Here is an 18,215-nt window from a genome sequence, read left to right on the forward strand (position 1 = left end):
TTGATGTCCAGCCAATTGGAAGTCGTGTAATGACTGCAAAATTAGCACTTCAATGCATATTTTGAGGAATATTTTAACAAATGGAAGGTTTATTTCTAAGGAATTAAATGTACCATTAAGAACTGGTTTTGTCAAAAAAGAAAGAAAGAAAGAAAGAATAACCTTAACTCAAATTTGTAAACCCAACAAGGTTTAAAATTGCTTTACACAACTAAGAAAAAGGAAATGATTCAGTGGCCAGCAGGCAAGTCAACAAACCGAACAAAGGTGTTTATGTTGGACACCAAAATAAGTGAAGCTCTTCCTTCTTGCCCTGCTCTTGAGAAAGTCTATTTCAAAATTATTCTTATAAAACCTTTCATTTCAGGGGACAAAGCGTGTAACTTGATGATCTTCGACACCCGAAAAACAGCCAAACAACCCAACTGCTACCTGTTTTTCTGTCCCAGTGAGGAAGCCTGTCCACTAAAACCTGCAAAGGGACTTATGAGTTACAGGATAATCAGAGGTAACAAAAGCATGTTTCTTTTTCTTTTGTGATTGGAATCAAGTATATGGTTTCTATGGAAGATTTTTTACTAGAATCTAAATAAAACTACCAAAAGGGTTCACATGTATTTCACTTTGGGAAATTCAATTTATTAAGCCAAAATCTGTTTTCCAATGAAAGACCTCTAAGTGATAATATTTTGTTTTGTTTTCACATTTATATGATAAAAGGTACACAGATCTCTCATGAAATTTTTTTTTTAATTAATCCAGGGTCACTCTACCGCTAAGCCATATCCCTTCCCCTTTTTAAATTTTTTCTTTTGAGGCAGGGTCTCACCAGCTTACCTAAGCTGATCACAAACTTGTGATCCTTCTGCCTCAGTTCCAGGTAGCTAGGATTTTAAATGTGTGGCACCTAGACTTTTTTTTTTTGCTTTTGTGTGTCTGTGTATCTTTGTGTGTATATGTGTGTGTTACTGGGGATTGAACCCAGGGCCTTGTGCATGTGAGGGAAGCACTCTACCACCTGAGCTCTATCCCCAGCCCTGGTTTTTGTTTTTAAGTTCTTTTTTTTTTTTTTTTTTTTTTTTAATTTTTTATTGTGGGTTGTTCAAAACATTACAAATTTCTTGACATATCATATTCCACACTTTGATTCAAGTGGGTTATGAACTCCCACCTTCACCCCATACACAGATTGCAGAATCACATCAGTTACACATCCATTGATTTACATATTGCCATACTAGTGTCTGTTGTACTCCGCTGCCTTTCCCATCCTCCACCCTCCCCCCTCCCCACCTCTCCCCTCCCCTCCCCACCTCTCCCCTCCCCTCCCCTCCCCTCCTCTCTCTCTACCCCCTCCACTGTATAACCCTGAGGGTCTCCTTCCATTACCATGCAATTTCCCTTCTCTCTCCCTTTCCCTCCCACCTCTCATCCCTGTTAAATGTTAATCTTCTTCTCCTGCTCTTCATCCCTACTCTGATCTTACTTACTCTCCTTATATCAAAGAAGACATTTGGCATTTGTTTTTTAGGGATTGGCTAGCTTCACTTAGCATAATCTGCTCTAATGCCATCCATTTCCCTGTAAATTCTATGATTTTGTCATTTTTTAATGCAGAGTAATACTCCATTGTGTATAAATGCCACATTTTTTTTATCCATTCGTCTATTGAAGGGCATCTAGGTTGGTTCCACAGTCTTGCTATTGTGAACTGTGCTGCTATGAACATCGATGTAGCAGTGTCCCTGTAGCATGCTCTTTTTAGGTCTTTAGGGAATAGACCGAGAAGGGGAATAGCTGGGTCAAATGGTGGCTCCATTCCCAGCTTTCCAAGAAATCTCCATACTGCTTTCCAAATTGGCTGCACCAATCTGAAGTCCCACCAGCAATGTACAAGTGTACCCTTTTCCCCACATCCTCGCCAGCACTTGTTGTTGTTTGACTTCATAATGGCTGCCAATCTTACTGGAGTGAGATGGTATCTTAGGGTGGTTTTGATTTGCATTTCTCTGGCAGCTAGAGATGTTGAGCATTTTTTCATGTACTTGTTGATTGACTGTATGTCCTCCTCTGAGAAGTGTCTGTTCAGGTCCTTGGCCCATTTGTTGATTGGGTTGTTTGTTCTCTTATTGTCTAATTTTTTGAGTTCTTTGTATACTCTGGATATTAGGGCTCTATCTGAAGTGTGAGGAGTAAAGATTTGTTCCAGGGTGTAGGCTCCCTATTTACCTCTCTTATTGTTTCTTTTGCTGAGAAAAAACTTTTTAGTTTGAGTAAGTCCCATTTGTTGATTCTAGTTATTAACTTTTGTGCTATGGGTGTTCTATTGAGGAATTTGGAGCCCGACCCCACCGACTGTAGATCGTAGCCAACTTTTTCTTCTATCAGACGGCGTGTCTCTGATTTGATATCAAGCTCCATGATCCATTTTGAATTCACTTTTGTGCATGGCGAGAGAAAGGGATTCAGTTTCATTTTGTTGCATATAGATTTCCAGTTTTCCCAGCACCATTTGTTGAAGATGCTATCCTTCCTCCATTGCATGCTTTTAGCCCCTTTATCAAATATAAGATAGTTGTAGTTTTGTGGATTGGTTTCTGTGTCCTCTATTCTGTACCATTGGTCCACCCGCCTGTTTTGGTACCAGTACCATGCTGTTTTTGTTACTATTGCTCTGTAGTATAGTTTGAAGTCTGGTATCGCTATACCGCCTGATTCACACTTCCTGCTTAGCATTGTTTTTGCTATTCTGGGTCTTTTATTTTTCCATATGAATTTCATGATTGCTTTCTCTATTTCTACAAGAAATGCCGTTGGGATTTTGATTGGCATTGCATTAAACCTATAGAGAACTTTTGGTAATATCGCCATTTTGATGATGTTAGTTCTGCCTATCCATGAACAGGGTATATTTTTCCATCTTCTAAGATCTTCTTCTATTTCTCTCTTTAGGGTTCTGTAGTTTTCATTGTATAAGTCTTTCACCTCTTTTGTTAGGTTGATTCCCAAGTATTTTATTTTTTTTGAAGATATTTTGAATGGAGTGGTTGTCCTCATTTCCATTTCAGAGGATTTGTCGCTGATATACAGGAATGCCTTTGATTTATGCGTATTGATTTTATATCCTGCCACTTTGCTGAATTCATTTATTAGCTCTAATAGTTTCTTTGTAGAGCCTTTTGGGTCTGCTAGGTATAGAATCATATCATCTGCAAATAGTGATAATTTAAGTTCTTCTTTTCCTATTTTGATGCCTTTAATTTCTTTCGTCTGTCTAATTGCTCTGGCCAGTGTTTCTAGAACTTTGTTGAACAGAAGTGGAGAGAGAGGGCATCCCTGTCTTGTTCCAGATTTTAGAGGGAATGCCTTCAGTTTTTCTCCATTCAGAATGATGCTAGCCTGAGGCTTAGCATAGATTGCTTTTACAATATTGAGGTATGTTCCTGTTATCCCTAGTTTTTCTAGAGTTTTGAACATAAAGGGATGCTGTACTTTGTCGAATGCTTTTTCCGCATCTATCGAGATGATCATATGGTTCTTATTTTTAAGTCTATTGATGTGGTGAATAACATTTATTGATTTCCGTATATTGAACCAGCCTTGCATCCCAGGGATGAATCCTACTTGATCATGGTGTACAATTTTTTTGATATGTTTTTGTATCCGATTCGCCAGAATTTTATTGAGGATTTTTGCATCTAGGTTCATTAGAGATATTGGTCTGTAGTTTTCTTTCTTTGAAGTGTCTTTATCTGGTTTAGGTATCAGGGTGATGTTGGCCTCATAGAATGAATTTGGAAGTTCTCCCTCTTTTTCTATTTCCTGAAGTAGCTTGAAAAGTATTGGTATTAGTTCTTCTTTAAAGGTTTTGTAAAATTCTGCTGTATACCCATCCGGTCCTGGGCTTTTCTTAGTTGGTAGTCTTTTTATGGTTTCTTCTATTTCCTCAATTGATATTGGTCTGTTTAGGTTTTCTATATCCTCCTGACTCAATCTGGGCAGATCATATGACTTAAGAAATTTATCTATGCCTTCACTATCTTCTAATTTATTGGAGTATAAGGATTCAAAATAGTTTTTGATTATCTTCTGTATTTCTGAAGTGTCTGTTGTGATATTGCCTTTTTCATCCCGTATGCTAGTAATTTGAGTTCTCTCTCTTCTTCTCTTCGCTAGCATCGCTAAGGGTCTGTCGATTTTGTTTATTTTTTCAAAGAACCAACTTTTAGTTTTGTCAATTTTTTCAATTGTTTCTTTTGTTTCGATTTCATTAATTTCAGCTCTGATTTTAATTATTTCTTGCCTTCTACTTCTTTTGCTGTTGTTTTGCTCTTCTTTTTCAAGGATTTTGAGATGAAGTATGAGATCATTTATTTGTTGGTTTTTTCTTTTTTTAAGGAATTAACTCCAAGCAATGAATTTTCCTCTTAGAACTGCTTTCAGTGTGTCCCATAGATTCCGATATGTTGTGTCTGTGTTTTCATTTATCTCTAAGAATTTTTTAATTTCCTCCTTGATGTCTTCTATAACCCATTGATCATTCAGTAACCTATTGTTCATTCTCCAAGTGATGTATGCTTTTTCCTTCCTTCTTTTATCATTGATTTTCAGTTTCATTCCATTATGATCAGATAAGATGCATGGTATTATCTCTACTCCTTTATATTGTCTAAGAGTTGCCCTGTGACATAATATATGATCTATTTTTGAGAAGGATCCATGTGCTGCTGAGAAAAAAGTGTAACTGCTTGATGTTGGGTGGTATACTCTATATATGTCAATTAGGTCTAGGTTATTAATAGTGTTATTGAGTTCTATAGTTTCCTTATTCAACTTTTGTTTGGAAGATCTGTCCATTGGTGAGAGAGGTGTGTTGAAGTCTCCCATGATTATGGTATGGTGGTCTATTAGACTCTTGAACTTGAGAAGAGTTTGTTTGACGAACATAGCTGCACCATTGTTTGGGGCATAAATATTTATGATTGTTATGTCTTGTTGGTGTATGGTTCCCTTAAGCAGTATGTAGTGTCCCTCTTTATCCCTTTTGATTAACTTTGGCTTGAAATCTATTTTATTTGATATGAGTATGGACACTCCTGCTTGTTTCCGAAGTCCATATGAGTGATATGATTTTTCCCAACCTTTCACCTTCAGCCTATGTATGTCTTTTCCTATCAAATGCGTCTCCTGTAGGCAGCATATTGTTGGGTCTTGTTTTGTGATCCATTCTACTAGCCTGTGTCTCTTAATTGGTGAGTTTAAGCCATTAACATTTAGGGTTATTATTGAGATATGGGTTGTTCTTCCAGCCATATTTGTTTATTTCTGTTACTAAACATGGTTTGTTTTCCTCTTTGATTATTTTCCCCCCCTTTACTGTCCTACCTCCCACTGTTGGTTTTCATTGTTATTTTCCATTTCCTCTTCCTGTAATGCTTTGGCGAGGATGTTTTGAAGAGATGGTTTTCTAGCTGCGAATTCTTTAAACTTTTGTTTATCGTGGAAGGTTTTAATTTCATCTTCCATCCTGAAGCTTAATTTCGCTAGATACACAATTCTTGGTTGGAACCCATTTTCTTTCAGTGTTTGAAATATGTTATTCCTGGATCTTCTAGCTTTCAGAGTCTGTGTTGAAAGATCAGCTGTTATCCTGATTGGCTTACCCCTAAATGTAATCTGCTTCCTTTCTCTTGTAGCTTTTAAAATTCTCTCCTTATTCTGTATGTTGGGCATCTTCATTATAATGTGTCTAGGTGTGGATCTCTTATGATTTTGCACATTTGGCGTCCTGTAGGCTTCTAGGATTTGGAATTCTGTCTCATTCTTCAAGTCTGGGAAGTTTTCTCGTATTATTTCACTGAATAGACTGCTCATTCCTTTGGTTTGGAGCTCTGTACCTTCCTGTATCCCAATGACTCTTAAGTTTGGTCTCTTAATGTTATCCCATATTTCTTGGATGTTCTGCTCATGGTTTCTTAACAGTCTTGCTGAGCTGTCTATGTTCTTTTCAAGTTGAAATACTTTGTCTTCATTGTCTGATGTTCTATCTTCTAAGTGTTCTACTCTGCTGGTAGTATTCTCCATTGAGTTTTTAAGTTGGTTTATTGCTTCCTGCATTTCTAGGATTTCTGTTTGTTTGTTTTTTATAACCTCTATCTCCCTGTATAGTTGATCCTTTGCTTCCTGGATTTGTTTGCGTAATTCATTGTCGAAGTGATCTTTCATTGTCTGATTTTGCTGTTTAATGTCTTCCTTGATACTCCAGATCATCTGAAGCATGTATACCCTGAATTCTTTATCTGACATTCCATCTGCTGCAGCTGTTACCTCTTCTAAAGTTGCGTTGACCTGCATTGCTTGTGGTCCTTTCTTTCCTTGTCTTTTCATACTGCTTGCGTATCTTTCCTGCAGGCGCGGGCTGCGGCTCTGCTCTCTCCTTACTCCAATTGGGGTGACGAGTGTACCACGCCGGCAGGCCACCGGACCTGATCCGCCGGTCGGTTGCAGGTTTGCCTACCCTGCAGGCGCGGGCGGCGGCTCTACTCTGCCCCTACTCCAAATGGGGTGACGTGTCTGTCGTACCGGCAGGCCACTGGGCCTGTCCCGCTGGTCGGTCGCAGATATGCCCACCTTTTGGGCACGGGTGGAGGCTCTGCTCTGCCCCTACTCCAATTGGGGTGTCCTGACTACCCCGCCTGCAGGACGCTGGGCCTGTTCCTGGCACGGGCGGCGACTCTGCTCTGCCCCTACTCCAATTAGGGTGGTGTGTGTACCACGCCGGTAGGCTCCTGGGCCTGATCTGCCGGTCTGTCGCAGGTCTGCCTACCTTGGAGGCGCGGGCGGGGGATCTGCCCTGCCCCTCCTACCACGCCTGCGGACCCCTGGGCCTGATCTGCAGGTTGGTCACAGGTCTGCTCACCCTGCGGGCACGGGTGGCGATTCCGCTCCGCCCCCACTCCAATTGGGGTCACGTGGCCACCACACCGGCAGGGCCTGATCCGGGCGTGGGAGAAGGATCTGCTCTGCCCCTACTCCAGTTGGGGTGACGTGTGTACCACACTGGCAGGCCACTGGGCCTGACCCGCCAGGCTGTCACAGGTCTGTTTACCTTGCAAGCGCGAACGGCGGCTCTGCCCTGCCCCTCCTACCAGGCCCATGTACCACTGGGTCGCGGGTCTGCCCACCTTGCGGGTGCGGGTGGCGGCTCCGCTCCGCCCCCTCTCCAATTGGGGTCACGCGGTCACCACGCTGGCAAGCTGCTGGGCCTGCTCCGGGCGCTGGCGGCGGCCCGGCTCCTCCCCTCTGGCTCGACGACAAATTGAGGAGACTCGGGTGTCTGTGCCTCACCCCCCCTACCAGGAGACCAACTGTTTATGTCGCCGCTGGTATTGATGAAGTTCTCTCCTCCGCCGCTTTCTGATGACATCAGATCTCTGCCATGTTGGTATCCTATGCGAATGGCAGCATTTCGTTCCCCTTGCCGGGCAACCAAAGCAATGGGTGAGTCCTGACCGGCCCTCAGCAGGACCCGGACCGAGAAGCAGTTTCCGCGGGCTCCTAGCCCCGGGCCAGGGAAGTTCCGGGAGCCGGAACTCGGCCGCTCCATGCTCGGTGTAAGCTCCTATAAGAGTAGGCTCCAAGAAGCAGTCCCCGCGGGCTCAGTTCCGGGAGCCGGAATTCGGCCGCTTAGTGCTTGGTGTATGCTCTGATAGGAGCAGGGTCCAAGAAGCAGGCTCCGCAGGCTCCGCAGCCCTGGGCCAGGGCGGTTCCGGGAGCCGGAACTCGGCCGCCCCGTGCTCGGTGTTCGCTCCGATAAGATCAGGTTCTAAGAAGCACCCAGGCACTGAACCCTAGCAATCTGTCTGCAAGCCGCAGGCAAATGGCAGCCTGAAATTACCTGTTCTATGGCTGAATGAGCTGCGGTCAGTCGAAAACAGTTGATAAGACTTGCTGATGGCATGGATGTCAGGGACCAGGACTAGGAAAGTGAAAGAGTTGAGTCCTACTTTTGAACTTGAGCATCTAAATGGATGGAGACACTACTTAGGCAAAATTTAAGAAAAGTTTTAAGGTTGAGAGGTGGAGTGGAATCAAGAGTTTCTCTCTTGCCTGCGTTAAGTGTGAGGTTCTTTATTTGTTGCTGAGGAGGGTACCTGGGATTGTCCTCAGGGACACTCAACCACTGAGACACATCCCCAGCCCTATTTTGTATTTTATTTAGAGACAGGGTCTTACCGAGTTGCTTAGCACCTCACCGTTGCCGAGGCTGGCTTTGAACTTGCAATCCTCCTGTCTCAGCCTCCTGAGCTGCTGGGATTACTGGCATGAGCCACCATTCCCAGTTAAGTATAAGGTTCTTTGGGGAATGATACTGCTCCTGACACAGCCTGGGTGATGGCATCACTTTGTCTCCCAAGTGAGCCTGTGTTTAAGTTTTGTTCATGAGCCAGGAAACCTGCTATATCAATTATTCCTTTAAACATGAGCATGCAGCATGGATTCTTTGTATAAATAATAATCTGTTTCTGGAATATGGTGGAAATTATAGTTGAGTTTGTTTTTTAATGTTTATAATACTTCTGCCAGGTGCACACCTGTAATCCCAGCAGTTTGGGAGCTTGAGACAGGAGGATCACGAGTTCAAAGCCAGCTTCAGCCATGGCAAGGTGCTAAGCAACTGAGTAAGACCCTGTGTCCAAATAAAATACAAAATAGGGCTGGGAATATGGCTCCGTGGTCAAGTGCCCCTGAGTTCAATCCCTGGTACAAAAAAAAGTTTATAATGCTTCTATAATATTGTTGATTTTACAATGCACTACGAAAGAGGAAATATGTGATAAAGATCCTCATCAGTGGGAAAGGAAGGAAAGGACAAGTGTGAGATGATGAAGTGGAATTAGAATCAAACCATTCTTATGTCAGCCACCAGGGGGCAACATCAGCCCAGAGCAGATTGATAGACATTTAGGGGCAAAGTGGCACCATGCAAAGAACTGTTTATATATACAGTGTGTGTACAAGTTATGTCCTTAATTCTATTTATGAATATATGTTGATAGATCAAGAGTACCCCATTAAAAACAAATTACTGGGCTGGGGTTGTGGCTCAGTGGTAGAGCGCTTGCCTTGCATGTGTGAGGCCCTGGGTTCCATCCTCAGCACCACATAAAAATAAATAAATAAAGGTATTGTGTCCAACTACAACTAAAAAATATTTTTAAAAAAATTACTGGCATGATCCTGTAATTCCAGCTACTCGGGAAGCTGAGGCAGGAAGATTGCAAGTTTAAGGCTGGCCTGGGCAACTTAACAAGACCATGTCCCAAAAAGAAACAAAAAAAGGAAGGGGGGGAAGGAGGGGCTAAGGTATGGCTCAGTAGGAGAGTGCTTGCCAAGCATGTGTGAGGCACTGGGTTTTATCCTCAGCACCACATAAAAATAAATAAAATAAAGGTATCATGTCCATCTACAACTAAAATAAATAAATAAAAGAGTGGGGTGTGGCTCAGTGGCAGAATGCTTATCTAGCGTTCATGATGCCCTGAGTTCAGTCCCCAGTACCACCAAAATAAATAATGAAATATCAGTTTGGGGACATATTGAACAAGAGGATATGTTTGTATTTTTAAAAATTATCTCTTGGCCAGGCAACTGGCACACATCTGCAATCCCAGCAGCTCGGGAGTCTGAGGCAGGAGGATCACAAATTCAAAGCCAGCCTCAGCAAAAAGCGAGATGCTAAGCAACTCAGTGAGACCCTATCTCTAAATAAATATTAAAAAGGGACAGGGGGCTGGGGTTATGGCTCAGAGGTAGAGCACTCACCTAGCATGTGCAAGGCCCTGAGTTCGATCCTCGGCACCACATAAATAATAAATAAATAAAATAAAGGTATTGGGTCCAACTATAACTAAAAAATAAATATTCTTTAAAAAAAATGGTGGAGGGGCTGGGGTATAACTCAGTGGTTAAGTGCCCTGGGTTCAATTCCTGGTACCAAAAAAGAAAAAAATATCTGTCTCCTATTTGAAGTAAAATTCAATGTAGATATATATTTAATGGTTTATATCTGGAGGTACTCTTATTTCCTATATTCAATTGACAAATATTTACAGACTGAAAATTTGAAAGATGACAGTGGACTTTGTTCATTCTATAAACCCATCACAGTGTGGTTTATTTAATCATTTTTTATAGTTTTAAGGTATGTAATTTCTACCCAGGACTGGAAGAATAGAATTCAGAAATAAAACAGATTGGAACTCTGCTCAGCTAATCTACATTAGCTAATCTCCATAAAGTAGTCGCTCTTTGTTTGTGAAGGGGAGGCTGTACTGGAGATTGAACCCAATGGTGTTCTATCACTGAGCTATATCCCCAATCCCTTTTTAATTTTGAGACAGAGTTTTGCTAAGTTGCCAAGACTGGTCTCAGACTTATGATCCTCCTGCCTCAGCCTCCTGAGTCATTGGGATGACAGGCAGTCCTTCATTATTATGTTTTTTAATGTTTTTAGTTGTAGAGGGACATAATACCTTTATTTTGTTTATTTAGATTTGTTTTTTTTAAGTGGTGCTGGGGATTGAACCCAGTGCCTCATGCATGCTAAGCAAGTACTCTGCCACTGAGCCACAACCCCAGCCCCCAGTCCTTCATTTTTTGACTCAGTGAAGTCTATTGGAAAATGAAACTCAAAATTTGAGTTGAGAGCAGAGGGCTGTTTCTCAGCTCCTTCTATGGTTTATCTCTGTGACTGAGAGAAAGTGCCACGCCTCAGTGCAAACACCAGTGGAAGAGGTAAATGGAGCAGGTGTGGAGATCCCTTTGTGCTTCTAGGAACTTTGCCAATACAAGAATCTTTTTTTTTTTTAAGTTGTAGATGGACACAATATCTTTATTTTGGTTATTTATTTTTATGTGGTGCTGAGGATCGAACCTAGGGCTTCACACATGCTAGGCAAGCACTCTACCACTGAGCCACAACCCCAACCCTCCAATACAAGAATCTTATCAAGAAATGGGACTATTTGCCTTTTTGGTATTAAGATTTTTGAGTTCTTTATGTGTCCTAGAGATTAGTGCTCTGATGTGTGTGTGTGGTAAAAATTTGTTTCCAAATTGTAGGCTCTCTGTTCACCTCACTGATTGTTTCTTTTGCTGAGAAGCAGCTTTTTAGTTTGAATCCATCTCATTTATTGCTTCTTGGTTTTAATTCTTGTGCTATAGGAGTCTTATTAAGGAAGTTGGGGCCTAATCCAACAGATGGAAATTTGGGCCTACTTTTTCTTCCATTAGGAGAAAGGTTTCTAGTTTAATTCCTAGGTCCTTGATCTACTTTGAGTTGAGTTTTGTGCAGGGTGAGAGATAGAGGTTTAATTTCATTTTGTTACATGTGGATTTCCAGTTTTCCCAGCACCATTTGTTGAAGAGGCTATCTTTTCTACAATGTATGTTTTTGGCACCTTTGTCTAATATAAGATAATTGTAATTATGTAGGTTAGTCTCTGTGTCCTCTATCAATCAATATATATATATATATATATATATATATATATATATATATATATATATATATATATATAAATGTTCAACATCTCTAGCAATTAGACAAATGCAAATCAAAACTGCTTTAAGATTTTTATCTCACTCCAGTCAGAATGACAGTTATTAAAAATACAAACAACAATAAGTGTTGGCGAGGATGTGGGGGAAAGGCACACTCAGACATTATTGGTGAGACTGCAAATAGGTGCAGCCAATATGGAAAGCAGTATGGAAAATCCTTAGAAAACTGGGAATGGAACAGCTATTTGACCCAGCTATCCCCTTCTCTGTCTATACTCAAAAGACTTAAAAACAGCATACTACAGGGACACAGCCACATCATTGATGTGCTGTTTATAGATACACAATTTACAATAGCTAAATTGTGGAACCAACCTAGATGCCCTTCGATACATGAATGGATAAAGAAAATGTGTATATATACACAATTGAATATTATTTAGCATTAAAAGAGAATAAAATCATGGCATTTGCAGGTAAATGGATGGAGTTGGAGAATATAATCCTAAGTAAATTTAGCCAGTCCCCCCCCAAAAAAAAAACAAATGTCAAAAGATTCTCTGATTTATGGATGCTGGTTCGTAATGTGGTTGGGGGTGGGGCATGGGAGGATTCGATGAATTCTAGATAAGGCAAAGGAGAGGGAGGGAAAGGGGGTAGGAAAAGTTGGTGGAATGGATGGACATCATTACCCTAAGTACATGTATGAAGACACGAAATGTGTGACTCTACTTTGTATACAACCAGAAATAAAAAAAATTGTGCTCTATATGTGTAATATGAATTGTAAAGCATTATGCTGCCATATATAACAAATTAAAATTTAAAAAAAAATAAATATAAAATTAAAAAAAGAAGAAATGGGACTAAGCTGAGCAAGATGTCGCACACCTGTGATCCCAGCTGGTTGGGGGGCTAAGGCAGGAGGATCTTGAGTTCAAAGCCAGCCTCAGCAACTTAGCAAGGCCCTAAGCAACTCAACAAGACCTTGTCTCTAAAATATTTAAAAGGGCTGGGGATGTGGCTCAGTGGTTAAGTACCTTGGGTTCAATTCCTGGTACCAAAAAAAAAAAAAAAAAAACGTATTACATATTACTTTAGGAAAAGGCCTTGGCTTTGCTTTATTTCTGAATTTGCATGCTTGATAAAGAAAAGACTATTTCAATCATTCTTGTCAATGGCTTTATTTGCCTTTTGATATCACACACATTAGAGCGTATTTACCTATATAGTTTCTCTTTTTTTCCCTCAAGCTTTAAAATGAAACTTGTTGTGTCATTATCTTTTTTTTTTTAAGCATTGAAGGTCAAACTCAAGGCCCTGTGCATGCTAGGCAAGTGCTCTACCATTGAGCTACTCCCATCAAGTCTTTTTTTTTTTTAATATTTTTTTTAGTTGTAATTGGACACAGTACCTTTTATTTATTTATTTTTATTGCTGAGAATTGAACCCAGTGCCTCACATGTGCTAGGCGAACATTCTACTGCTGAGCCACAGCACCAGCCCAAGTCTTTTTTTTTTTAATACCTGAATTCTCTCTAAAGATACAGGTAGTTTTCTGATGCTGAAGCTATGAATGTGAACATGACCTGTACTAAAAATGCTCCTATTCTGCATTGTTAGAGGAAAAAGGAAATTCAGGCATCCAAATTCTACTTTAGAGTACTATATCCTAGAGCAGGTGTCTGCCAATGTTTTCTATGAAGGTTTGACTATTTTAGACTTTTAAGGCCAATATTTTAAGCAGTGTGGGCATACATGATCTCTTGTACCTATTCACCTTTGTTCTCATATATAAAAGCAGCCATAGATAGATAACATATAAACAAATATATGTGTGTACCAGTAAATCTTTATTTATGAATACTAAAATTTGAATATTGTATAATTCATGTGTTACAAAATATTAGTCTTGTTTTGCTTTTTTCCAACCATTTGAAAAATGTAAAAACCATTCTTGGTTTATAAGCCATACAACAACAGGCATCAGGCCAGACTTGGCCATTGATCCATAGTTTGCTGGCCCTGTCCTACATAGATTGATAAATGATAGCTCTGAAGGGCCACCTAGGGGTATGAGGCTTAGAGAGTAGCCACAGAATATTATAAGTATGAAGTTGCCCCTGGATCTGTTAGGAGATGGGGGAGGACTAGTTTAAAAACTGAGATGGATGGGATTTGAGGAAGAAGGGAGTCAACCAATAAAAGCCAGGAAATTCCTCAGCTTCTTTCCTTGTGTTTTCTGCAATTCTGATCTAAGCAAAATGACTAGCCAAGTAGCAGAGTAATAGAGAGTAATTCAGATGATCATTTGCTGCCCTCGATTACCTGAACAAGCTTTTCTGGTTTGAGCTGTGATAGATGGTGTGTGTGATCAAGAGCCAGAGTCTAAGCTTTCTCCAGCAGGAGCACATCGGAGGCTGGTTCTTCCTCCACAGGAATCAGGACCATGAGGTTTTCTGCTCTTCCGATTGTCAGTATGTCTATCCCATCCTCCTCCTAACCTAAGACATTGATTATAATGTTCTAAGCTTTGAGAGTCAAAATTAAATCTCCCAGGTAGCCTTCCTCCTAAGTACAGTGCTGGAACTGTGTACCCCTGGTGTTTGCTTGAGAAATGTGATCAACCTTCTGCTGCTGCCTTGGTTCGGTGTGCTGAGACCAGATCCAGCCCTCTCCTCCTTCCTGTTAAAGGACATCACAGGAATCACAGTTCAGTTCTTCCCTGCTGAACCCATCACCTCACTTTCCCACCGCTCCTACGTAGCCTTTCTTGCCTGCCCTGTGCCCATGCTATGAAATCTGTCCTAATAATTACTTGTCATCTGAGTCCCAGTTATGTTCTGCAGGAGCTCATGCCTCACAGCAGCCTCCTCCCTGCTAGTCCTCAATTTGCTCCTGTCACCTTGGCCCAGCTCTCTGCCCTTGCCCCAGCCCCATCTTCATGACCATCCCCATCTTCCTAACCCTCTTGTTGCCCATGCCAAGCTCCTCTTAGCCCCCTGCTTTACTGCTCCTATCTTTTTCTTAATTCACCTGAAGTGCCTCCATACATTTCTTCTGTTCCATCAGAGTAGAAATAAACCACAGCATCGGGCAGAGAGGCAGTATCATCAGATTCTGATTTAGCAACTTGTATTTTTCCTTTTTGTACATATTTCAATGGAATATCAAGTATCAGGGCCAGGGGTGTAGCTCATGGTAGAGTGCTTGCTTCTTAGCACACCAGGCCCTGCATTCAGTCTCCAGTTTAAAAAAAAAAAAAAAAATCAAGTATCGGTTATCAGTTTGAAGATAAGTTTAAACAAGCTGTTGTGACATATTTTTTAAGCCACCCTAGCATGGACATATTTAAGTCTCCTTTTGTTTACATTTTCAGATTTTCCATCTTTGACCAGAACTGATTTGCCACACCAAGAGTTAGCACAAGAAGATGATCTCTTCCATGGCCAGTCTTCACAAGCGGTCACTCGCACTCTCCCTCCTCTGACAGGTAATTTGAAGCCTACTGATCTCTTATGGAGAGATGCACTTTCTCAGAAGTCTGGATCCCCGGGTCACTTGCAGAAACTATTCAAGTCTGATCAAACAACTACACGGGTCCCTGTTTATAAAGAGAACGTCCATTCTCCGAATTCACAGTTTTCCTCAGAACTAGAAATAGCTCATCCACTGCCTGAAAATGCAGCTACCTTCCCAGCTCCAGGGGCTGCTGCTGCTTCTCTGCCTGGCACCTCTGCTCCTCTGAAACCTGCAGTTCTTCTACCGACCAGTACTTCAGTGAGACCCTCTGTGACTTTCCAACCATGGGTGGTCACCACAGCTCCACCTGTAACCACTGTCACCTCTCAGCAGACCAGAGCCCCCATTTCTACAGTTTTTACACGTGCCATGGTTACACCTCAAGTTAAAACTACAGTAGCGGTTCCAATTACCATCTTTCAAGCATCTACAGACTTGACAGGCACCTCAGAAACTGTGCCCTATAGAGAAATGCTGACTTCAAACATAAGGTCTGGGCATAAATCTGCTACACTTTCTTGGTCAAATGTGGAGTCTTCTGCTACAAATAAAACTGCTTTTCAGGACAAGGGGAAGGCCAGCGTAGGTGGTTCATCACTGAACAGAGTTCCAGAAAGCCCATATAGCCTTCCATTTGAAAAGTGGCTCCTCATGGGTACCTTGCTATTTGGTGTTCTGTTCCTGGTGATAGGCCTCATCATCTTGGGCAGGATGCTCTCAGAATCCCTCCGCAGGAAACGGTACTCAAGACTTGATTACTTGATCAATGGAATCTACGTTGACATCTAAAGGCAAAAGTAGCTATCTCTTGATTATTTAGTAATTGGAAGCCAAATGCAGTGAATTTCTGCTGACTTGCTGGTCTCAATAGGAGATTGTATTCTGAATACCAGAAAATGTCCCTTACCAATTTCTTTTTGCTTGTTTTTTTTTTTTTTTTGAGAAGGAGGGAGAAAAGAAACCGAATTAGGTAATTTGAATGATCTGTCTCTAAAATACTGACTGAAAATAAAGCTCTACCTAAAGTAATAAAGTGTGATTGCCATATAAATTGGGAAATTCAGCTGGCTTTTTGCAAGGAATAAAGGTTAGGACATCTAGATTCCAATCTGTTAATATTTCTGGTTCCAGATAAAGTCGACTGTTTATGATATTAGTTTTAATGGATTGATTTTCTTTTTATATGAATTCCAATAAAACTTATTCCAGATGTATTTCCTTCCAGTTAAATATTTGAATAAATCTTTTGTTACTCGGTAATGTTCTTGTAAGTGACATGTCCAGCTGGATAACTTTCAGTTTATTCCCACCAGCAATATGATGAAATGATGAAAATATGTGTTCCAAGTTAAAATGACAAATCCTTCTTTTCCCGTCAAGGAGCAAAGAGGTTCCTCTGGGAAACTTTTAGCAGAATATCAGCCTATATGGAGACAACGATTAAAGCCAATTCTAATAAATGGCCAAATCCATTTGGGGTCTGTTCTTTTTGTATTAACATTTTCTTAACTTGTACTAATTTTAAGATGTACTAGTATTATTTATAATTCTTTTTCTAAACATCACCATCAGCCAATTTTAGCTTTATTTGGAACAGCATCAGAAGTAATATAAAATACTTATATTAGTATGCTATAATTTTTATTGGTTGATATTACTGAAATTTCTGAGAAATGCTTATAAAAGAGTTTGCCAGACAAGTTAAAGTTGGGATAACTGAGTCTACGAGGCCACCTAGGTCAATTTGACATGTCATCTCTCTGGATGTGGGTCTGTTTTTCTCTAAAACAAGAAGTTTGGACTCTTCAGGTATAAACAGGATTAAGATAAAAATGAATTTCAGATGAGCAGTTTATACAGTGAGCACTAGAGGGCAGTAGCTGGTTAATAAGCATAGCCATGGAGAAAAATGTAGACAGTGACAAAAATGGGCTCCTCTCTTCCCACTCCTCCTTCCTCACCTGTTCCATTCCCTCTGCTCTCCGGCTGCCTCTCCCCCTTCCCCTTGGTTTATGGTTAAGCTCATAAAGCATATTAAGAGGAAAGCTAGCCTATTGAAAATACTACTTTTCATATATTTTGCAGCTTAACAGCTTGACACAAATCTCCAAGGGGTTTACATAAGCTTTAGGTTGAATAAATAAAATCTTGAGTCAATTTAATTTAACAAGTATTTATTGAATATCTACATGTAGACCAGAATCAGATTAGTTAACCAAGCACCTTGGAATTTTAAAATGTCTCCTCTCTTTGATAATGGATTTGAAGAGTGAAAATAAGGCTTTCTGTGGGTGTTTGTAAAAGATTCTGGTTCTCCTGTTGTTTTCTGTTCACTTTCTTGGGATCTTTGTGATGGGGAGACTAGACAGGAGGCTGTAGTAGTTAGTAGTTCAGATGAGAGAGACTGTGGAGATGTGAGTTGTAGAGAAGAATAATTTAAGACTAAAATTAAGGGGGGAAGATTCCTGCACTTGGTATGTATTTATTTTTGAGATGGGATCTTACAATGTTGCCCAGAATATCCTTGAACTTTGAGGCTCAAGCCATCCTCCTGCCTCAGTCTCAATAGTAGCTGAAATTAGAGGAATGCACCACTGTGACTGGTTGTTCTCAGATGGCTCTAACAGTGACTAGCCTACTCGGCCTCTTGGACAAATCTCGCTGAATCATGAGCCCTCTCCTTTGATTTGTTGGAAGGAATGGTAGCAGACTAGAACAGGTGAGAAGACTAGGAAGGACCCCCTGATCAAAAATATCCTCTCTTCAGCCAGGTGTGGTGGTGCCCACCTGTGGTCCCAGCTATTTGGAAGGCTGAAGTAAGAGGACTGCTTGATCCCAGGAGTTCAAGTCTATCCTGGGCAACATAATGAGACCCCTGTCTCAAAGAGAAAAAAAATTCTTAATTCACCAACATGACACTTACCCAGGATTGAGAGACTGCTTAAAACAGCTAATGACTAAAGGATGAAGTCTATAGCTTATTCATCCCAGATGAATACTGCTGCATTCTGGTTTCTCCATTACCCCTGACCCGAAACTCCTTGGCTTCCAGATTGCAGAGCTACCACTTATCTACCCAACAGCCAGCCCCACTTTTGCCTGTTTTGTTGCAGGTTGGAAGTGCCAGA

The 18,215-nt window shown here is 40.9% G+C and overlaps 1 protein-coding gene across 2 annotated transcripts in view; it reads left to right on the forward strand.

The window, feature by feature from the left end:
- Mansc1 (MANSC domain containing 1) overlaps positions 1-16,559 on the forward strand; it is a 31,862-nt gene extending 15,303 nt beyond the window's left edge. For both annotated transcript variants that reach the window (XM_027955919.2, XM_027955918.2), the window contains exons 3-4: positions 368-508; positions 14,945-16,559. In XM_027955919.2, the coding sequence (XP_027811720.2) occupies positions 368-508; positions 14,945-15,876 (1,073 nt within the window). In that variant the 3' untranslated portion in view covers positions 15,877-16,559. The remainder of the gene's footprint in view (positions 1-367; positions 509-14,944) is intronic.
- The last annotated feature ends 1,656 nt before the right edge of the window (positions 16,560-18,215 follow it).

The sequence above is a fragment of the Marmota flaviventris genome, chromosome 3 (assembly GCF_047511675.1).
Source record: "Marmota flaviventris isolate mMarFla1 chromosome 3, mMarFla1.hap1, whole genome shotgun sequence".
Lineage (NCBI taxonomy): Eukaryota > Metazoa > Chordata > Mammalia > Rodentia > Sciuridae > Marmota > Marmota flaviventris.